The sequence below is a fragment of the Ictidomys tridecemlineatus genome, chromosome 6 (assembly GCF_052094955.1).
Source record: "Ictidomys tridecemlineatus isolate mIctTri1 chromosome 6, mIctTri1.hap1, whole genome shotgun sequence".
NCBI classification, from domain to species: Eukaryota; Metazoa; Chordata; class Mammalia; order Rodentia; family Sciuridae; genus Ictidomys; species Ictidomys tridecemlineatus.
In genome coordinates, this window is record NC_135482.1 from 108163621 (window position 1) to 108187702 (window position 24082).

The 24082-nt window shown below is 36.0% G+C and overlaps 1 protein-coding gene across 2 annotated transcripts in view; it reads left to right on the forward strand.

Moving 5' to 3' along the window:
• The first annotated feature begins 203 nt into the window (after window positions 1-203).
• The window catches only part of Dcp1b (decapping mRNA 1B), a 50731-nt gene continuing 26852 nt past the window's right edge, over window positions 204-24082 (forward strand). The window contains exons 1-3 of one of the 2 annotated variants that reach the window (XR_013423209.1): window positions 204-472; window positions 6297-6337; window positions 10772-10899. Coding sequence is in view for 1 of the 2 variants with exons in the window: in XM_005333988.5 (XP_005334045.2) it covers window positions 323-472; window positions 6297-6337; window positions 10772-10899 (319 nt within the window). In the remaining variant the exon portion in view is untranslated. The remainder of the gene's footprint in view (window positions 473-6296; window positions 6338-10771; window positions 10900-24082) is intronic. The other variant, XM_005333988.5, reaches the window with a different exon arrangement.

Consider the following 24082-nt stretch of genomic DNA (forward strand, 5'->3'; position numbering starts at 1 on the left):
AAACCCTACCGCACACACAACTGAAAGGTTCAAGTAGGAAGAAAATAGCTTAGGAGGTAAAACAACAGCAGCAACAACAAAATCACTCGGGGATCCAGAGTCACGTCTCGGCTTGTCGTTGCCAGTGGCAACGATCGGGTGTGGGGGGGGGCGCGGCCATCGATTAGTAATGCCTTGCGGCGGGCGGCGGGCGGCTAGGGCGGAAGGCCTCCCCGGGACTTGTGGTCGCCAGGGGTTTTTAGTTGCGAGGCCGCTCTCTTGTTCCGCGATCTATTGAGAGTGGCTTCACAGAGCCCCGGTAGCTGTCGGGGAGGGAGGGAAGATGGCGGCTGTGGCGGCGGGCGGCCTGGTGGGGAAGGGGCGCGACATCAGCCTAGCAGCCCTGCAGCGCCACGACCCCTATATCAACCGCATCGTGGACGTGGCTAGCCAGGTGGCCCTGTACACTTTCGGCCATCGGGCCAACGAGTGGGTGCGTGCGGACGCGATGGGGTGGTGCAGTCCAGGGCTGGGGCGGGACCGGGGCGCGGGGGCGGGAGGGGGTCCGACTCCGGGCTCGTGGAGCCGGGCGAGGGGAGGAGACGCTGACGCACTGGAGGTGGCCGGCGGTAGATCTGGGTCCTGCGGCCCAAGTTGTGGAGATTGGACCCCCTGGGTTTGGGGGGAAGGGAGGCTGGCCGGCCGATCCCCCTGGAGTTGGGGATCGGAAGTACCCCACGTTGGGAGACCAGAGCGATCGGGGGACCCCGAGAGCTGATGGAGAGCACCTGATGCCTTGAGGCCGGAAGACTGATGTGCTCCGAGAAAATGCAACTGTTACTGTGAAACGGTGGCGGTAGAGGAGGCAGGATAGGAGACGAATGGGAAGAGTTCTGGAGCCTCAGTCCTAGAGGGGGCCAAGAGAAACCAACCCTGACAGAAGGGGAGAATCTGAAGTTACAAACTCAGGGGCAACACGAAGCAAAGGGGGGAATAAAATACAAAATGCTTTGGGGTCAGATACTTAGAAGGAGGCTGACGGTTCTCAGATTTAATGTTGCATAGCCTTTGATCCATTTGGGGGCCGAATTATTTTAGTGCTCTTCTCCAAGCTGAACCCCAGTAAATAGTAATGCAGTGCAATTTAATTTTCCTCACAACTAGAATGGCGTAGGAGTGCAAGACATTTTGAGGAGGGTTCTCCCCCCCCCCCCCGCTTTGGAATCGCCTCGTGTAGATTTACACCCCGTCCTTTGACAGTAGACAGTACTTTTCTGCTTCCTCACGGTGATTTTCCTACCAAATAATATTCATCTATCCATTATGTAACCATCCGGCATTTTTTAAAAGTTACAAAACGGTATAAAGAACTTATTTTGAAAGGATTTCTGATGAATTTTTTTGATGTGTTCTCAAAGTGAGAAACATCAAGATTGGAGCAAAGAAAACATCCATATTGAGCAAATATTATTTTTTTTAACACATTCATTAGCCTACATTGTTTCCAGTGTGGATCTTCAGTGGCCTGTAATAAAAACACCTGGAAATAATTAACATAAAAAGACACTGAAAGGCTAGCAGGAAGTTAGGCTTACCCACCATGTGCATGGCCCTAAATTCAATCCCCAGCTCCACAAAATTAAATATGTAAATAAAGGAACAAAAATTGGAGAAGGAGGACAGTTTTGCCCCAAGTTTTTTTTTTTTTTTGTGTGTGTGTGTGTGTGTGTGTGTGTGTGTGTGTGTGTGCTGTACTGAGCCTCCAACCTAGGGCCTCATCAATGTCAGGCCAGCACTTGACCACTGAACTACATCCTCAGCCCATTGCCCTAAGTTAATAACAAAATTCTTGAGAGTTTTGCACTAAGTTCTTAAATGATGCAAAGAATTAAGATCTGCTGTACTAGTAGCCAAATCCAAAACTAAAATATGGAGACCCTATAATTATTATTCTGTAATTAGGAAGTGTTCCACTTGCTCAGGAGAGGGACCATTTCCCCCTAATTTCCAGGAAAATTTATCACTTGGGTCTTTATATAAAAAGGATTGAGCAATATAGCAGACAATTTTCTCCATGGTAATTATTAAAAATGTATAGTTACATGTGGCTATTTTACTGCTCTATAAAAAAAATGCTGAAGGTATAATGTGGTAATTTGGTAACAGTTACTCTGTAGTTGATAAGGACAGTTAGCTGATTTGACATTAGGCTTTGAGTTGAGAATCCCTGGAAATTGTTAACATATAGTAGAGCATTTCTTTTGAATAACAGTAGTTGCCTAAAGGCCCTTGACAGTTATCTGTGTGATAGAGATCTTTTAAAATCCTTGCAGAGATTTACTAGATATCCAGTGAAGCCCATCAACAAAAGCCTCATCAAAAGGCAGAAGTGTCACAATGCATTATTTACAGGAGTTATGTTTTCCTGCTTCCTGGACTTGTTGCCTTCAGACAGGGCATAATTCATTCAGTAAAAGGTCATTCTTTCAAAGTACTAATCTTCAAGGCTGTGGTAGCCAGGCAAAAGAGAGAGACCTAGGTTCAGCTGCAAAACAGTGACTGGGGGCAAGTAAATTGTCACTACTCTCTCCAGATGACATCACTCAAGTCTCTGGGTGGGAGCCTTCTGAATGCAAACCTAATAAAAGTATAAAGAACATTCTTGAGAATGGAAGAGAAAGTGTGTGGAAGAAGACTGGTGAGATATAAAGGAGGGGTATTCTTATTACACTGGAAATAGATGAGGAATGACAGCAGGCATTCAAAAGAGGAGAAATTGAAAATGAAGGGTGGAGAAAGAATGAACTGCCTGGACCAAGAGGCTGGGGGAAGGAAGTCAGTGGTAGATTATGTGCTTAGCATGCTCAAGGCCCAGGGTTTGTTTGATCCCCCAGCACCCCCCCCCCCAAAAAAAAGAGGTTTAAGAAAGATGTCATGACTAGAAATTTTTGAGATAGACCTCCCCATTGCCAAGAAGGACTGCTCTCCCAAAATACATTTGTGAAACTTTAAGGGTATAACCCTGGTATTGTTTTTTTTATAATCTCAGTCTTTGGAGCAGTGGTTCTTAGCTGGAGTTGATTTTGCCCCCAGGTGACATCTGGCAATGTGAAGAGACTTTGTTGTCACACTGAGGGGCAAGAAGGCTGCTAAGCATTCTGCAATGTACAGGCATTATTGTGCACCCCACAACAACAACAAACTGGTCCAAAACCTCAAAAGCGCTAAGCCTGAGAAACTATTTTAGAGTGACTAGTGTCTTGTGTTTCTGGCTAATGGTTTTCTAAGTTTATATGTATCAGAATAACATGGAGTTTTTAGAAGTGCAACCCACAAAATCAAAACGTCTGGATAAAATGAGGCCTAGTCATTTGATACTATTGAAAGCTTCAAAGGAGACTCGGGTGCTACATGCATGATGGAGAGAGACAGATTTGGAAAGACAAATGGAGGCCTGCATTTTCAATATTTTAACTTAGAATAATGAGTAAAATAGAGATTGCTTTGAGTTATTTGAAAAGTGTCATGCATGTGCTGAGTCCCAATAGTTTATAACAGCATTACTATATATTCCACTGTTATTTTTTGTTTTGAAATTCCAACTGCTTATTTCTTTAGCACTTAGATTTCATAATAGAGTATAGTATTACTTCATTAAATTGTACCCTTCAAATTTATGTTAAAATATCCCAGAACCATGAGCTGATACTTTAACATGAAAGTCCTCCTTACTTGGAGGATCTAAGGAAGATCTAATAAAATTCTGTTTTAACTCCCAGTGTTAGACTTTGCTCAGAAAGAAAAAAAAAAGAAACCTGGGTGCCCTTGGATAATGGTGGAGGGATCAGGAAAATCCATGAATTTGAGTTGGCTCAGCCATAATAGAACAGAAATTTACATTTCCAGAACCTCTTTTATCCAGGTATCATAGAGTTCTTAAAACCTCTCTCTCTCTCTCTCTCTCTCTCTCTCTCTCTCTCTCTCTCTCTCTCTCTCTCTCTCTCTTTTCAGTAAAAGCTCTGAGAGGTGTAGGCTGGTTATCTCTTTTCCAATGGAAAAACTGAAACTAGAACAATAAACTAATTAGCCTAGTCTGATCTGGCAAGAGCAACACTCCATATTGTAATTGTTGAAACAATTCCTTTCCATGAACAAATTTGTAGAACAACTCTAGGTTTTAGAATTGCTTGTAACTGGGCACGGGTGGCCCATGCCTGTAATCCCAGTTGCTCGGGAGGCTGAGGTAGGAGGATCTCCAGTTCAAAGCCAGCCTCAGGAAAAGCCAGGTGTCTTCTAAATAAAATACAAAATGGGGCTGGGGATGTGGCTCAGTGGTCGAGAGCCCCTGAGTTCAATCTCTGGTACCAATAAAAAAGCTTGTTATGATTTTATGTTCTGATTTTAGATTTTTCAAAGCTGAAGTGGCATAAAAGAAGTTGGTAGCTGTTAGTTTATGTGTGCTGAAACATATGAAACTCCAGTTTGCATCTCTAAGGTTAAAACAGTCCCAGGCCCCCAAGACAGTGAAGTGTTTTGGCCTGTGGCAAGGGTTCCTGGCATTGCACATAGGTTCCTCACATTCCTGGCTCTATCACTCTTTTTTTTGTTTGTTTGTTTGTTTTGATTAGTTACACAGTCTATCACTCTTAGCTTCAGTTTCCTCTCAATGTAATGAATAATAACAAATCCTCAGATTTTGCAAATTTATTTTTAAAGGCATGTGAACTAGTAAATACCATCTATTAAATTTTAAGGACACTCACAAATTCTTAGAAGGGGTAACATTGTACTCTAGTGACCTTTTCTTAGTGATTTGCACTGTTGTGGTTTAAGTTTTAATTAATTCTTAGTGCTTAGAGTGCACTTAGAATGTAGATTTCTCAACAGAAATTAACCACATTTGTTTATAAAGAAAAATAATATTTCTGTATATTAATATTTTTCATTTCAACTAAAGGTATTTTTCAAAGCACAGTGTTCTATGGGCAGAGAATATGTTATTGAACTTAGGCAGTTATTTTCAAACTACCGTGCCTTAGAATCACCTGGACAGCTTAATAAAAAAGCAGATTGCTGGGTGCTACCCTGAGATTTTGATTCAGTGGGTTTGGGCAGGAGCCCATGAATGTGCATTTCTAACAAGTTTCCAGGTGGTGCTGCTGCTGCTGCTGCTGCCACCGCTGAGCTGTGAATCATACTTAGAGACTCACCGAACTAAAGGGACTCTGAAAATTGCTGCAATTACTTTAGCATGTGAAAGGATCAAGTTTTCAGTTTTTGTATGACTTAAAAATTTGTTAACAACCTTTTTTCTTTAATGAGTGCATACTCAACCAAATTAAACAGTGCTTAATTCATAGTGATTATGGAAATTGATATTAAAAATAAAGTATTGGGGGTCTGGGAATATAGATCAGTTGGTAGAGTGCTTACCTACCATGTACAAGGCCCTGGGTTCAATCCCCAGCACCACCAAAAACAAAACAAAACACAAAAAATATTGGGGGTTTAAATAGAATTCTGAAATTAAGCCACATAAGTACCAAAAGTACATTTTTAAGTTTAGAACTAAAATAGTCTGATTACTAGTTAAACAAAAGAAACTTATGTGCATTTTATTCATAACCATTATTCTCAGGGGCCTGGTTCTTGCATTTGGAGAAATTGAAAAGAAATGTAAGTTAACTATCATTTTAACTTTACCACCTCCCCCAGAGTTTCTCAGGCAGTTTTTGAGTCCTAACTTGGTAATACTTCTGACTCTTATTTTAAAGGTCTTGGATCCGAACTTGCTTGTAAATATTGCACACCAAGTAGATGATTTATTCATCTGAAAACTACAGCATCCTTGCTCTCTTCTTCTAGCAGTCAAAGCACTTATCAGCAGATCAAGGAAGATGAACCCAAAAAATGAAGTGAAGGATAATGAAATGCAGACACCAGTGATTTGTGCAGCTTGCTATATACCCACTTTCGTGGGTAGAGGAAAAGGCAGCACACTTGTTATCATCTCTTTTTTTTAAATGAAGTCCATGGAGCACACTTAACTTTTTTATTGTTTTGGATAGTGATATGTTGTTAACCCTGTGGTTGGGAAAGACAGATAATGTTAAAAGATTGAGCACTTCTTGCTGCTTAACAGAGTCACAGTTAGGGCCGAGAATTTGTTTTCTCCTTTTCCTAAGAATAACTCCAGGGGTTACATCCACCAATTTGAAATGAAATGTCATTCCTATAGTATTCTATAAGAATTTAATGTTTTTTTCTGCCTCTGTGAAAGAAGAGAACATGCACACATTGTGGTTTTTATCTTTTAGGAGAAGACTGATGTGGAAGGAACCTTATTTGTGTATACAAGGTAAGAGTATTTTACTTTTAAAAAGAAACTGCCAATCTTCAAAATAATATTTTTGTTCAATTATGTCACTCTTCTTCAAGTGCAGTTTTATTTCAAAAAGAAGTGAAACAACAGAATCTTAGTTTGAAATTATAAGTTGACAGGAGAAAGGGAATACTGCATAATGTTAGCTGGTATATTCTAGGGAATACTAATTTTAGGATATAATTAAAACTTCAGTATAGCTGAACTTAACTCTTTTTCTGTTTAGAATAGTATTAAATAATTATCCTTTGACTCAAATGAATGATACAGAGTTTTTTAATATAATGCATTGGCAAAGAACTAGAAGTGCACTTTTAGGAATGTTAAGATTATTTAATCAATATTTGGAAAAGGGCTTATTGATCACCTTTCCCAACCCTTGACTGTTTAAAAAATTATGGTAAAAAATTGAAGATGTCTTTCATCCTCCATTGTGTAGTTAGTGATATGCATCAGGATAGATTTAATAAACTCATGCTTTTAGTTATTCTTTTTTCTTAGATATTGTTGACCATCACTCACATACACAGGGACTTGGAGTATGTATATTGTCTTAATAGTTAAAAGTTTTATTCATATAAACATTCATATAAAATGTCTTTGTTAAATCCCATCCACCTTCAGTGAGGGAATGCAAAGATAAAATATGAAATGCAAATCCTTCTTGGGGTAGCAATTTCACTGGGGAAAAAGGAAATACAAGTATATTTTCTTTACACATATATTCACATTTAAGATGAACCAAGAATCTGAGGGTGTAGCTCAGGTAGAGTGCTTGCCTAGCATGTGTGAGGCCCTGAGTTCCATCTTCAGCACCACATACACACACAAAATATAAAAACAGAATAGACTATCGTGAGTTCCATTTAATAGGTTATAAGCAATGAATGGGATGCTTTGATGATAAGTTTTATAGAATTGGTAGGAAATGAGGTAGAACTAAATGTGTAGGGGAAAGGGACAGGCAGTCTCAATAGGAAGAATGGCCAAAGCCAGGCATAGAACCTAATGTATGAAAGGGACAGTAAGGAAAATTATTATTATTTCATTATTTGGGGTGGGGTACTGGAGATGGAAGCTAGGGGCACTTAACCATTGAGCCACATCCCCAGCCCTTTTTAAATTTTTTTAGTTTGAGACAGAGTCTCGCTGAGTTGCTTAGGGCCTTACTAAGTTGCTGATGCTGGCTTTGAATTCATGATTCTCCTGCCTAAGCCTCCTGAGCTTCCCGGATTACAGGCATGTGCCATTCATGTGGCAGGAAAATGAATCTATTGCAACGGGTTCTTATTAGGACAAGTAAAGAAATTTTCTGGCATGGAATGGCACTGAGGATTTTGCAGTTTGTTTTCCTAGCAGTAGGGAATCACTGAAGGTTTATAAACAAGAGTATCCGAGGAAATAAGGGGAATGCAAATGTATTAACATTGTTATGAGGCATTGGAATTAGGGAGGACTAGGGTTAGGTTAGGATTATTGGGAGTAGATATGATGATGAGAGTTGAGACTAGAATGACCAAAATTAAAATGGAAAGGACATTGAAGGATTGTATAAATAGAGGGAATGGTAAAATTAATATCAACATAAATATTTTTGAATATGGAATACAAAGACAAAGTCATAGTCAGAATAGAAAGACCAGAGGTCAAGAATCTGTTTTGAAGGTAAGTTTTTCGTTTGTTTATGGTGCTGGGGATGGAGCCTAGAGCCTTATGCATTCCAAGCACATGCTCTACAGCTGAGCTACCACTCCAGTCCTTAGTCTTCAGTTTTTTGAGGTAATGCTGATGGAATGGTAGCAGGACATTCAAATGGAGGTATTCGGCCTCTTCTGATAGGATGATGGCTAGAGGTGGAGTGTTTAGAGTTGTGTGAAATAATTTGGTAGTTGAAATTATGAGAGAAGGAGTGAGTGTAAAGAGGAAATTGATAAGGACTAATGGTTGGGTTTTAGGGCCAAGAAGGACACAGAAGAATCAGCCATAACAAGCATAACAAGAACAGAATGGAGAGGCCAGTTATGGGCACAGAGCAAGAACAGTGGTGGTCTCTGGGGGTGGGGACAAGTAAGCAGTGGGTAAGCAGCAAAGAAAGCAGTTTGAGTGGTGACAGCAGGAACAGTTGGAAGGAAGGAATGGATGGCCAGGACAATATGGAGGTCAGATTGTCTCAGAAAAGTGGCAGAAGGATGTAAGAATCATTGGCATATTAGGCCACATTATGTTCCAAAACATCCCAGAAGCACCAGAGCATATCACCAAGTGAATTTATTCAGTACAGCGTGACTTCTTCTGAGAAATTTTGAAATGTAAAGAGAAAACCAAATGATTGAACTTTGATGTGTGCCAACACACAATATGCGTTCTCTTTCATTTTTCACAAGTGTTATTAAGAAAGTAAGATTTGTTAATGATTGATTTTAGGGATTATTAGTGGGCTTTTTTTAAGCATGGAAGAATAACAAATTATTCAGATATTTTCTCCTGAAGCTAGACCAAATGTAGCTTTGTATTTTCAAGTACCTCTTAATATACTCCAAGTCTTTAATGGAGCTGTAATTAAACACACTATTAAATTGAGGGGAAAAAATATGTTACTTAATCTCTTCCCCAAATCAAACTCCTCAAGAATAGGTCCCTGCACTCTCCACACACCCAACATGGCTCCCTCCTACAATCTCTCTGCTCCTCGATTCTGGTATGTTGAGGACTTTTTGCAGAAAATGACAGAAAAATTCAAAGGGAGTTTAGGTTGCAAGTAGTAGAGCTCCTAAGTAATATACTTTCACTTCTTTTCCAAGTTTTCTTTAGAGCAACTGGCTTCTCTGTCTGTCCCTGAGCTTATTTTATGAACTGTGAGATGGTATAGTACCCATACTGCTAAAGATATGAGATCCTTTCTGTAATAATGAAATACATGAAGAATCAAATTCTAATTCTTCTATAGAAACTCCTAATTGAAGAATGATTTCTTCATGTCCTCTCATGTCTTCCTACCTGTAATAACAGTTCATAGAGACCCACTGATGATTTCTGGAGTTAACTTTCTAGATGATCTTCAGTCATAGCTCTTAAGGAGTACATTTTCATCCTTCTGAATCTAAGTCTAAATGATTATCATGATTATTTCTGGTATTGAGTATATACTTACCACCACTTTACCTCTTTTTAAAATAAGCTGGGAAAAGATTGCCTTCCATCAGTTTTTAAATTGGAGGTTTTAAAGAAAATCATGAAAGTGGTTACATAGCTGTGTTTTATTTCTTTATCAGCATCAAATGGTTGGAAGTGAAATGAAGCTAAGATATAAACATTTTTTTCTTCCTGTTGCTCATAATGTTTCTGTGGGTTTGTTAATAACAACCCTAGAACCATAGTTTAAAGTAAATAAATGAATTCTGCTTGCCTCAGTTTCATTGTGTAAGTATGTGGCATTTCATTTGTCACCAGAAGTTGCACAGTTGAATTACTGTATGGCTGTCACCCAAGGGTAAACAATTGCACATGTAGTTGTTAGTGTTTATACTCTGTATAATTTGAGTTCTGCCCGATAGAGTAGGCATTCAAGATTTATTGAATGAAATGAAAAATAACAAGTCACTAAATGCCACATTTTTATTGAGAAAAACTTGTAGTTTATCCATGAAACTGTTTGCTTTAGGTGGAAGAAACAAAATATCTACCCTTTAGAACAGTACATAAATTTTTAGTTGGTACTACATCTCCTCACAAGTTCATTGACCTGAGTTGCTTCATTTCTCTAACAGATTTTGTAGCTCTCAATTTCAGACCAACACTAATATTTTCTATGAAAAATTTCTTTATGTACTTGTGAGGTATACTCTATATGAACTACTAAGATCTTTTCAAAGCTTCTGTCTATAAGGTTTTAAAAGTTACCATCTGTGTCTTAAAGGAATTACAACATAGGTCAGGGACAAGATATATATATATCGACAGGCAAGATACACACACACACACACACACACACACACACACACACACAGTATAATTTTTTTTTTACCAAGAACTGATTGTGACAGTTGTGATGTCTTACATATGAATTAATACATAATGATGTCAATTATAAAGAAGTGTTGCTTTGTATGGATACAGTCTGCTTGTGTATATATATTCAGCCAGAGGTACTTTATCTTCTCGTGTATTACCTCTGAGCACACTGATAAAATGTTTAAGGGAGGAGGGCCTATATTCTAGAAGGGCTGTCTTTTGAATACATAGTAAGTGAAAAATTAAAGTCCAAAGAGTTTCAGTTCTTAAGAATTTCATAATCTTTTATTTATGTGTATATACAAAGAGACATCAGCATGTAGTTACACCACAAGTGTAATATACTAAGCAACTTGTGTTTTGGCTCCCCTCTACACACACACTCTTTGTGATTTTCAGGTCTGCTTCTCCAAAGCATGGATTCACCATTATGAATAGGCTGAGCATGGAAAATAGAACAGAACCCATTACTAAAGACCTGGATTTCCAACTCCAGGACCCTTTCCTCCTCTACAGAAATGCCAGATGTGAGTTTCTTAATACATTGGGTAGTTTTACTTCTGAAGTTTGGCTAAGTGTTTAACATTGTACAAAGTATGCCTTTGTTTTTTTGTTTAGTATCAGTGACTAGGGGTTAGGAGGGAATGGGTGCCTCATTTTAATTGGGAGAAGTTTAAATAATGAGTCTGTCAACCCTGTCTTGTTTGTAATGTGAATTTATTACTGATCTTAAGGCTGAGCCGGGAGATGAATGCTTAGTCAGAAGACTTCAGAGCTACACATAGTAGGAGCCACCAAACATAGAATTAACAGTTCAGTCAGTGGTACTTTATCTCCTCATGTATTACCTCTGACTGAGCACACTGATAAAATGTTTAAGGGAGAGGGCCTGTATTCTAGAAGGGCTGTCTTTGAATATATAGTAAGTGAAAAATTGAAGTCCAAAGAGTTTCAGTTCTTAAGAATTTCATAATCCTGTTATGTTGAAATTATACTAGGTAATCAAAACATCCTTGTCAGATTTGAAATGAGGTAGTGATCATCTGTCTAATATTGTATCCTCATTTTACTCTTACGTCTTATCTGACCACTTGTGTTGGGCCAGAGAAAGATTGATGGAATTATATCAATTTCAGGGGCATCTCCTTACTTAGAAAACAAGATCATGCTACTCAGTATATAAACATATATGTGTGTGTGTGTGTATACACACATGCACTTGGGCTTTGTAGATAGCTTTCAAAAAGGTCTTGAAGTTAAGAAATGTCTTCTATATGTTTTCCATCTTGCTTTAGGTTTATTATATAAAAATCTGCCTACTGTGTACTATTCAATGTAATTTATGATTGAAAAAATACTGTTGATATGACCTACCAATGAAAGGTCTCTATAGTGAAAAGTTTTGCACTATAGAGAAACATTCTGAAATATTATATTTTCTGTTGCTGTTTCTTTGTCAGCTGGTATACTTTATTAATCATAGCATATAGTTTGAATTGTTTATGTGCTTACGGTTATGTCAGATTTTCCTTTTTGACATTATTAGATTTTGTGTCAAATTAATGTATGATTCAAATCCTTAAAAAAAAACAAAAAAATTATAGAATTATAAATACTAGTGACCTATCAAAATCATTTTGTTCTTTTATTTTGTATAAATACTTGGTCTAGTCATTATAGATCATATTTTAAATTCTTTTTTATAGCATATCACATACTATACCAAAAATATAAAAATACAAAATTTCTTTAATATATCAATTTTAAAAATAATTTTCGTTAGTCCCACAGGGATTATCTGATAGGAAATACTATTTGAATCTAATAAACATATTAAGCCTCACCTTGGTTCTAAATATTTGCTATCTGCTATAGTAGTCTGTAGCTTTTGAGCTCTTGATATGTGCCTAATATTGTTGAGCTGTGCTGTGCATGTAAAATATACATCATTTTTCAGAGATTTGGCACAAAAAAAAGGAATGTAACAAAATCTCATTAATTTTATATTGATCAACATGTTGAAATGATAATATTTTGGATATATTGGGTTAAATAAAATATATTATTAAACTTACTTTCACCTGCTTCTTTGTATTTTTTAATTTAAGATTACATATGTGGCTCACATTTGTGGTTCACCTTACATTTCTATCAAATAATACTGTTTTATTTCCATTTATTCATTTTTCCATATTTTCATTTATTTTTTCAAATTAATAATCACAACTTTATAGGGTAGACATTTTCACTGCCATTTTATAATTGGGAAAACTGAGACTTAATGAAGTGACAGACCCATATACAAACCTACAAATTCTGATTTCCTTTTCTTTGCTTTTTCTATACCCCCTGGATTACTCCCTCTACTATTAAACATGAATGCAAATTGAAGGCAGCTTTGGGGATTTAATTGTTTCTAATAATTTTTATATAAAAGAATTAAAATCAGTTGAACACAGAAACAGAATAGAAGGGAATGGATCTACTTAATCTTCTGTGTTCATTTCCCCCCCAACCCCCCGACACTTAATAGTCAATAGTGATTGCCTTTGTATCTATAGTCATTTGGTTTTAGTTTTTATTTATTTGTAAAAGTCTTTTCAGTCTCTGGCATCACAGGTACACAGAAAGGTATCCACAATTGCTGTCAAGGTCTCAGATGCCTCTTAGATGTTTTTATAATTCAAATATTTTATATAATAATTGCATAAATTGCATATAGTTTTCATATTCTCTGATGACATATTCTTGTCTTTTCTTTTTTAAAAGACAGGGTCTTGCTAAGTTACCCAGGCTGGGCTTGAATTTGTGATCCTCCTACCTCAGCCTCCTTAGTAGGTGGGATTATAGGAAAGCTTCATGGTACCTGGCTCTCTTGGTCTTTCAAGAAGACTCTATCCCCTCAAGCTCTGTGTAGTCAAGAATCTCATGTTGGTGTCCTGGCATTTCACTTTGTTCTGTGTATATCATAGACCATATTTAGGCATTTCAGGTAAACAGTAGTGAAGTTGATAACAGGTTCATAGTGAGTTTTCTCAGTTTTTTAGACGGGAAAATAAATCAGTGTCTAAAGCTATAGCTATCCTTCTCTTGAATAGGATGAATTTAGAAAAGCAAAATAAAGAAGGTTTCAAATATCCCAAATTCTCCTCATTTAGCCAAAACAATAAATATTTGATGAATAAAGAAATTTTGAATTTTGATCAAACACAAAGTAGATTATTTTATTTTAGGAAAAAGTCTTTAAACTTTACTGTAATGAGATTTGAACTAAACAGAGGAAGAGTAAAAGAAATAGGGTGAAAATTCATTAAAGTTAGGATGAAATTTCATTCATTCATTCAACAAAGGTTCACTTTTACTGTCTGCCAGGTATTATATTACATTATATGGTTTTAATTCATTTAATTCCCATAACTTTTTCTTGGAAACAGTGTTATTCCTGTTTTATAACTAAGGATAATGAGGTTAAAGAGATTAGGTAGTATACCATGACCCATGATATTTTGAGATGGAAACATCATTTGAATGGGGAAAAATCAACTTCAAGATCCCGGGCTCAGCTGTGCATCATGGCATACATGTGTAATCCCAGCTACTTGGGAGGCTGAGGCAGGAGGATCATGAGTTCAAGGTCAGATTAGGCAACATGGGACCCTTTCTCAAAAAAAAAGAAAAGAAAAAAAGAGACCCTTATGCCTGAGGAGACTCTCAAATAAAAAATAATTTAACAAAGCTGAATTTGACCATGTCTTTTATATTATTCTCCTAGCATAACTCTTTACTATGTTTTCCTTTTCACAACTAAATAAAATTATAATGTGTAGATGTATACTTTAGAGGTATATTTTGTCAAATATATTGAACTACTTAACTTGTGGAGAGAAATGACAGATTTCAAATTAGGAAAGTAAATTAGAAATGGTTGACATAAATAGAACATTTAAGATGCAACCAAAGAATGTGTTATAACATAACATTAAATTCTTATTAGAAAGAGGAAAGATCTGTAACCACTAATACAAGCTTCTACCTTAAGAAAATAGAAAGATAAAAAAATTAAACCCAAAAGGAGCAGAAGAAATGAAATAAAAATAAGAGCAGAAGTCAATGAAATAAACAGAAAAATAATAAAGAAAATTAGTGAAACCAAAAGCTGATTCTTTGAAAGTAAGTAGTCAATAAAATCAATAAGCCCCTGATGAGACTGATCAAGGAAAAAAGGGAGAAAGAGAGAGAGGACTCTGCGAATTAACAGCAGAAATGAAAGGATTATCTGTCAAAGGATAATAAGGAAGTGCTATGAACTATTCTATGCACATAGATTCAGTAAATTAGATGAACTGATTTATGATTGCAAGATAAAAATCATAAAATTCACTCAGAATTAGTCAACGTGAATAGTTTCATATCTATTAAGGAACCTGAATTTGTGAAGAAGAAAAAAAAAACTTGTGAAAAAGAAAATTCTAGACTCAGATACTTTCATTGGTGAATTCTACCAATCCTTCAAGGAAGGAATAATACCAATTCTGAACAATCTCATTCAGAAAATAGAAGAGAAGGGAATGGTTCCCATTTCATTTCATGAGGGTAGCATTACCATGCTATCAAAATAAGATGAAGACATTACAAGAAAAGAAAATTATTAACTAATATCCCCTTTGAATATAAATACAAATATACTCAACACAATTCGAGCAAAACAATGTTTGTAACAGTGGCATTCAGTATAGCCAAATGGTGGGAAATACCCAATGTCTATCAATGTGAAAAAAATGTGACACATTCAAATAACGTATTTGACCTTAAGAAGAAACAAAATTATAATGCTACAACATTGGATGAACAGTGAAGTGAAATAAGCCAGGGGCTAGGGTTGTAGTTCAGTTGTAGAGTACTTGCCTCACACGCGTGAGGTACTGGGTTCAATCTTCAGCACCACAGAAAAGTAAATAAATAAAAATAAAGATATTGTGTCCATCTACAGCCAAAAAAAAATATTTAATAAATAGTTAAGTAAGTAAAAATAAATAAGCCAGGCACAAAAAGTATTGTATGACTTCACTTTTATTAGGAGTCAGAAGTAGAACGGGTGGTTATGAGGGTTATGAAGAAGGGGAGAATGGGAAGTCCTCATTTAATGGGTATAGAATTTTAGTTTGGATGAGGAATAAGTTTGGCGAAGGATGATGGGCATGGTGGCACACGTGTAATTCCAGCTATTGTGAATGCACTTAGTCACTGAACTGGTACACTTTCAAACAGTAAATTTTATGTTTTTATATGTTTTACCACAATAAAATAGGAAAAAGAACAGATAGAGCATTCCTAATCCCAAAATCTACAATACCCTGAAATCCAAAACTTTTTAAGCACTACCATGACACTGTTTCAAATTTCAGAGTATTTTAGATTTAGATTTTTAGGTCAGAGATATGCAACTGGTGAAGTTTATGCAAATATTCCCAATTCAAAAAAGTTCCAAAATCTGAAACACTTCTGGTTCCTAGCATTTCAGATAAAGATGAAGTTTTTAGATGCTTGATTTCTTTGAAAGTAGCCAATAAAACCAATGCAATAAGCCCCTGGCAAGTTTGCTCAAGGAAAAATGGGAGGTGGGGGGAGAGAGAGAGAGGATTCTGCAGATAAACAGCATCAAAAATGAAAGGATTACCTGCAGGTTCTGTACCAGCACGCTACATCCAGTACCTCATAAAGAGGATATGTTATGGACCTTATAATTTGCTATAATTTAGCTCCTCCATACAAAATCACCGCTAGATTTACTTTTTTAAAGCACATACCTAATCAAGTCATTTTCCTTCTGAAAATCTTCAATCTACCAAGTAAACTTTTTCACCTGACATTCAAAGCTTGCTATAGTTGGGTCACAGTTTATTTTTCTGACCAAGTCTACTACCCCTCTTGCATATTCGTGTGATGCTCTAGCACAACTGAGGCTTTCCAGAATGCTTTTCTCTCTATGCTTTTACATGTCTTCTTTTTTCCTCCTTGAATTCTCCCCTTCCTCCTGACCAATCTTTACCAGATAAATTGGACTTATATTTCAGAATCTAACTAAATTTTCCCTCTCCTGAATGTTTTTGTAATTTCACTATCTGGTTATCTAACTGGGTTATCTCTTTACAACATATACCTTCTCTCTCTACCCCCCTGCCCCAGTCCCCCACATTGTTATTTATTATTTATATATTTTGCAGTACTGGGGATTGAACCCAGGACCTGTGTGTGCCAGACAAGAGCTCTACCAGTAAGCTCTACCTTCATCCCTGTACTGTACATCTCTTAACTTTCCCAAGCATTTATTCTACACTTGCCTATTGGTACTGATTCTGTGCCAGAGCCTGGAAGTTCAAGAATGAATAAGATAAGTCCCTTCCTCCAAGTTTAGCATCCTCACACAAAAGACAGGCATATAAACATATGTGTTTCAAATAACGTTTTAAATGCTTACCCAGAAATAAATAAAAGAACAACTTACTAGTTGTTCTTCTATTTTACCTTATGTATAACATTAGTTATAGTTTTTCTATTAAGAGTACAAACACCTTCAGGACCAGATATCTCTGTATTCACCGTTTTTCTATTAAGAGTACAAACACCTTCAGGACCAGATATCTCTGTATTCACCTCTAGCACTTAATTTCTTGCATTAAGTGTGCATAATTAAATGCTGGCAATTAGTGCTGAGTTGTTTTTATTGGATTTCTTTATCAAGACAACTAATAAATCTTAACCAAAAATTTCACAACTATTTCTTTAGTCTTTTTCTTATTGGACATTATCAGCAGGCATTAAGCAACCTTAAAATCCTGTGTGGCAATGGAATATTACTCAGCAATAAAAGAGAATAAAATCATGGCATTTGCAGGTAAATGGATGGAGTTAGAGAAGATAATGCTAAGTGAAGTTAGCCAAATGCCAAATGTTTTCTCTGATTTAAGGAGGCTGATTCATAGCGGGTGGAGGGGGAATATGGCAGGAATAGACAAATTCTAGATAGGGAAGAGGGTTGGAAGGGGAAAGGAGGGAGCATGGGGTTAGAAATGTTGGTGGGATGTGATGGTCATTATTATCCAAAGTACATGTATGAAGACAGGAATTGATATGAATATACTTTGTATACAACCAGAGATATGAAAAATTGTGCTCTATATGTGTATTAAGAATTGTAATGCATTCCTCTGTCATATATAAATTTTTTTAAAAATCCTGTGTGGTTCCTGAATAGAAACTCAAAGCACCAAATAATTTTAGCACTTTACACAGGAACTAATCTGTTCCTTAAGGTTAATTTCACATAGATAGTAGTAACAGCCAAAAGTTGCTGGAAATAATTGTGAATTATGAGAATGCCATCTATCCTATTAGATAGATGTGAGATATCTGATAGTTCTAGGATGAAATATAAGGTGGGAAAATGTTTGATTCATCTGTGTGAATAAAATAATGCATAATGCACATATGTATATATATATATGTGTGTGTGTGTGTGTGTGTGTATATCATATATATGTAATATGTGTTCTTTATGAAATTTTATTTAGGTTCTGAAATCTCTAGGGATGTAGCCTTAAAATTATTAGACTCTCATTGAAATATTATGATTTAAGACGTTTATTCACTACAAACTTGATATTTTAATTATCATATATGAAAACAAGTCATATCCCTGTATTCCCATGGCTCTGTTAAACCATGGCAATGAAGTTCAAATAGTAAGGCTTATGTTACAGATATTTTATCTGCAAATGAAATAAGACACTTTTTTGTTTCTTATAGAAACAACCAAATATGTAGCTCTTTATTTTAAAAGAGGTAGTATTAGCAAACACTCAGTTTAAATAGAATCTTGTGAGCATTTATTATAAAAGAAAAAATAACAATTTCATGAAATTAAAAACTTCTATTCTTCTCAGTACACCTTTTAAAAAAATGAAAAGGTAAAACACAGACTGGGAAAAAGTATTGGGAATGCATACAGCTTACATAGCACTTATATTGAGCACTGACATTTAGGTGCTGATATGTCTTGGGTTTCTACCTAGGAGTGGAATTGGTGGAGTCATAGTGTAGGGATTTGTTTATCTTTAGCAGATAGTGCCAAATGGTTTTCTAAAGTTGTGTGCCTACTTATATTCTCACCGACAATGTGTAAGAGTTCTAGTTGTTCCATATCCTTTTAAAACTTGATATTATTGGTTCTTTTAATTTAGCTTTCTTGGGAATTCTGACATGATAGCTTATTATGGTTTTAATTTGCATTTTTACATAACTGATCATGTTGAGCATTTCTTTTATGCTTCTTGGACATTATAAAAACAAATATATAACTTTTATAATAAACAGGTAGTAATATCAAATACTAAATTTGGATATGTAGATTAAAGCTGGATTGTAAATTAAAGATTAAAGCTATTCAGGAATACCTCCTGAATATCTAAAATTTAAAAGACTGATATTGCTATATGTTAATGGGGATGAAGAGCAAGTGAAACTCACACATTACTGGTGAGAGAGTAAAATGCTACAACCACTTTGGAGTCATCAATTTCTTTTTTTTTTTTTTTTAAAGAGAGAGTGAGAGAGGAGAGAGAGAGAGATGCAAATGGCATTTGCAGGTAAATGGATGGAGTTAGAGAAGATAATGCTAAGTGAAGAGAGAGAGAGAGAGAGAGAATTTTTAACATTTATTTTTTAGTTCTCGGCGGACACAACATCTTTGTTGGTATATGGTGCTAAGGATCGAACCCGGGCCGCACGCATGCCAGGCGAGCACGCTACCGCTTGAGCCACATCCCTAGCCCAGTCATCAATTTCTTATAGATTTAAGCATATAATTACTATGCGATCCAGCCAACTGCCACTCATAGGTATTTATTGAAGAGAAATGAAATGAAAACTATATCCACAGACTCCTACACAAATGTTCATGGCAGTTTTATTCATAATAGTGAAAGGGAGTAACCCAGATGGCTATCAATAAGTGGATAAACAAATTGTGGTGCACTCATATAATGGAATACTACTCAGCAATAAAAATAATTGAACTATTGATGTATTCAACAACACAGATGAATTTCAAAAACATGTTGAACAAAAGAAGCCATCTTCAAAGAAGTATATACTACATGATTCCATTTATATGAAGTCTAAGAATAGGCCAAACTAATCTGTGGTGATAAAAGTCAGAAAATGGTTCCCTCTGGGGTTGGTGGTAGAAGTGAGGGTTGTAGGTGTTGACTGGAAAAGGATGATAAGAATGTTTTAGATCTTGTTTTGGGTTGTAGTTACATGAGAGTGTGCTATTCTCAAAACTCACAGAACAGAGAACATTTTAGAATCTATATTTTATTGTATATAAATTATTTCCCAGTTTTAAAAAGTAGAAATAATTGAATCTTATAAAATGAGATTTTAAAGAAACGAATACTCAAGTATAGCTTGTTATCTTTCTTTTCCTTTTGCCATGGGGAGATGGAACCCAGGGCCTCCTACATGATAGGCAAGAACTACACCCCCAGCCCTTGCCATTCTTTTTTTATCCTGACATTCGTTAACCACTATTTCATCTAACTCTGATCTCTCCTAGGTTGATTAGGATATTACACTAACTCTCCTGGAGTTGCATCTTGGCTTCCTCAACCTGGAAATATAGCAATCCTTGTTCTAAAACATATCCACAGTACTTTCAACCAGTATGATACCAAAAGCCTTTGATGTAGCTTGACCTCAACTGAAAGTTTGAGCTAATGTGGGGTAAAAGACATAGTTTAGTTTGCGTTTCTCATTTCCAGATCACTTACTATATACCCCCTGGCCTTAGCTTGAGACATCTTCTGTCTTTACAGGGTCAGAGGAAAAAAAGTCTTCTGTTTGTAGAAAATATGAAAACCAATATAACTTAATCTTTTTCCTGAATAGAAGGAATTGATCTTCTATTTTGGTCTTAAGAGTCAGTTTTTCAAAAAGTCAGATTTGTAGCATCTAGATTTCAATCCTTTCCCTAAAGCAAATGTATAACAAATGATTAAAGTGTAAACATTAATTTCTTCCACAGCTCCAGTTAAAATGTACCTGTATACACCCTTAATAAATAATACCAACGAGAGAGTCAAATTTAAAATGATAGATCATAATTGGGAAGCAACATTGTTCACTGTACTTAGAATGCATTTTATGAAATCTTTTCTCTGCCATTATATATCATTAATTAATTGGTTACTGATTATGTAAGCATGATTAATAAATTATAGTCCCCTATGGACTGAGACCATAGCTTATATTTTATTTATATTCTCTGATACCAAATGAGCACAGAAAACAAATAGATCTGGATATGAGAGAGACATGTACAATGGACTTAAGGTAATTCACAAATCATTTATATTAATTCTAGAATTGTTACTTATGTATATATGTCTGATGATTTTTGTCTAGCATTTTGAAGCATCAGTATGCTTAAGATAAAGCTTTGAAAATATTCTGCTTGGAGTGATTGATTCAAAAGAGCTAAACATTTGCCCAGCTTTCAAAAATTCCTTCCTATTCCCCACTTAATGGTAGAGATTGAAAATGCCATCTTTTAAACTATTACCAAGCAGTAATTAAAACTGAACTGTGTACTTTGCCCTTTCTGTGGCTGAGGATACTGACAAATCCATGCTTTTTAAGTCTTCTAGACTTCAGGCTACATGGGAGAAAAAAAATTCTTCCAATTTAACAAATTCTAAGACCCTGAGATTTTATCACTCTTTTCTTAATCTTGGAATCAATTTAAACAGTTATTACAGAAGCAATTTGTAAGGTTAATAGTGAACCATGTGTAAATTTATTACTAAGAAAATGAAAGCCACATGATCTGCCCATAAATAATTGATAGTTTATTTTTCCATTTGAAGATATTTAGCATATATTGATAGTCTCAAATAGTTCTTAATCTTCATTAGGTCATAAAAGCCTTTGAGAATCTGATAAATTTTTTTCCTCCCTCCCCCTTCCTTCACACCTCTTTTTTTCCTCCCCTCCCTCCCTCCCTTCTTTTTTTTTTTAAAGAGAGAGAGAGAGACAGAATTTTAATATTTATTTTTTAGTTCTCGGCGGACACGACATCTTTGTTTGTATGTGGTGCTGAGGATCGAACCCGGGCCGCACGCATGCCAGGCGAGCGTGCTACCACTTGAGCCACATCCCGAGCCCCCCACCTTCTTTTTTTTCCTTCCTCCTCTCTCCTTCTTGTCCTTCCTTCCTCAAATATTTTTTAATAGCCTACCACATACCAGGTATTGTTCCAGGAGGCCTATGCTTTGTACCTCTCCATCCTCTGAAATACCTATTTGCATATATACATACCATTTAACAGATAATTTTAGGGATATTATTGAACTTCTGAAATGCTCTAGGGTCAAGAAACATCTTAAATATAATTATACAGCTAAAAATACTTGACATTCTTGCCAGGCAGAAGCTTAGTATTTGCAGGAATAACAATAGAATGCCTTTCTTTTTAGGATTACCCAGCAATATAGATCTTCAAAGTAAACTCATTCAAATTATGAATAATGTGGAATGGGAGACAAGGAATTTGCTATGTCATATCCAGACTAGGCAACCTATACAATCTTGAAGTTCTCTTACTGTGTGTGAGAGGAGTAGTTGGTTGCCCCAGGTAACCTTCAAGAACTTTAAGTCTGTGCTTCTTAATGAGAAAGAAAAGAAGGCCACTGAAATTTAAAAATTACAATGTGATCACTGAATTCACTTTGTGTCTTTAATCTTCCTTTACCATTCTAACTGAAAAATTGACCTATTTATTATGCCCCATTGCATAGAGAGCTAGTGTGTTTTAATATATGATTAAGGGTTACACATCTACTATGACTTGAGTGATGGAACTTGTCACTCTGACCTTAAATCCAGAATTAACTTTTTCTTCTCTGTCAGTACTCCACTCATGCTGAAAAGAAGGGATCTAAACTCTGAAGGAGACAATTTATCTAAAGAACTGCCAAAGAAGTCTCTGTTGGGCATAGTGACACATGCCTGTAAATCCCAATGACTTGGGGGCTCAGGCAGGAGGATAAAAAGTTTGAGACCAGCCTCAGCAATTTAGCAAAACCCTGTTTCCAAAAAAATAGGGCTGGGGTTGTGGCTCAGTAGTAGAGTGCTTGTCTAGCACATGAGGGGCCCTGGGTTCTATCTTCAGCACCACATAAAAAATAATAAAGAAAGAAAGAAAGAAAGGTATTGTGTCCAACTACAACTAAAAAATAAATATATTAAAAAAAATTAAAAGGGCCTGGGATGTAGCTCAGTGGTAAAATACCTTTGGGTTCAATCCCCAGTATCTGCCCCCCCAAAAAAAAAATGCTCTTAAAGACTTCAAGTAAAATTTCACTTTTGAGCCTTGGTATCTGGATTTCATAGTTTGTTTTTCCATGTGTTGAGTGGTGATATCTGATAACTCCTTGAAACACACACACAAGCATGTGTATGATAATGGGTAAACCATACTTCTTTTCATCCAGACCACACAACTTCTATAACTTCTACACTTCCATCATAAACGAGTAGGGACTCACATATAGGACAGCCACCTTAGTGGGAGGGGGGGAATACACACACACACACACACACACACACACACACACACTTATTTAACTTAACAACCTGGCATGCTTTGATGAAGAAGAACCCATGTGGCAAAATTATATAGGTGACATAAGCTACTATGTGAGAATCATATAGGTGACATATAGCTACTATGTGAGAATATAATCAAAGTAGAGTCCCTGAACCATGAATATTTAAGATTCTTGGCTTTACCAAGGAACCATCCATGTAGTAATGCTATTTGGATTCATACACTGCAGTTGAGGCTTAGAATTGTATGATATTTTATATTTTTGTTTGAGAAAGCCCAGTTTGAGGCCTAGAAGAAGTTTAAATCTTGGCAGAGACAGTTTGAATTCCAAAACATTTCTTCAACGCTTAGTGAGTGAAGCATCTTTAGTCTGTCTGCCCTAACACAGTACTTTGCATATTGTAAGTGGTCATTATGGCTGTATTGAGTTGTTCATGTGTATTCTTTTACATTCTGTTTTTTATGTTACTGGGTTTTGTCCAGAACTTATTTAGAAAATGGTTTCGAATAATCTAATTCAGGAATCAAGTTTAATTTACTTCTTAAACCCACAGAAGGAAAATTTATAATTGTTCCACATTCTTATCGGTTTTGGAGGAAGAAAAGCTATTTTGACCAAGAACTGATGTTAGAATTGTTCTATATACAACCTAAGGGCTTTTATTTCAGAGTAGAACCAAAACATGACTTAACTGCTTACAACTGAAAAGACTTGGAAAAGTGGTGTGTCCTATATCCATATTCATGGATTAAAGTCAAAATTTTAAAAGTACAGAAACTCTTGAGTCACTTTTCTTGTATTAGAAAGTAGCAATAAAGTCTTCTGATTAAACCAGTGCTATGTAAAATCTTAGAAATTTTTCAGTGACCATGTGTTTTATAGTTAGGCTATTTTCAGCAAAGCTGTTTCTGTCATTGTTAAACACTTGATTAAATCATCTGATTCAAATATGAGGACGTCTGTTCTTCATTGTAGTATATCTTTTACCTGTAGAAATACTCTCTGTTTTATATTTAGTTTAAACATACTTTTCTGACAAACT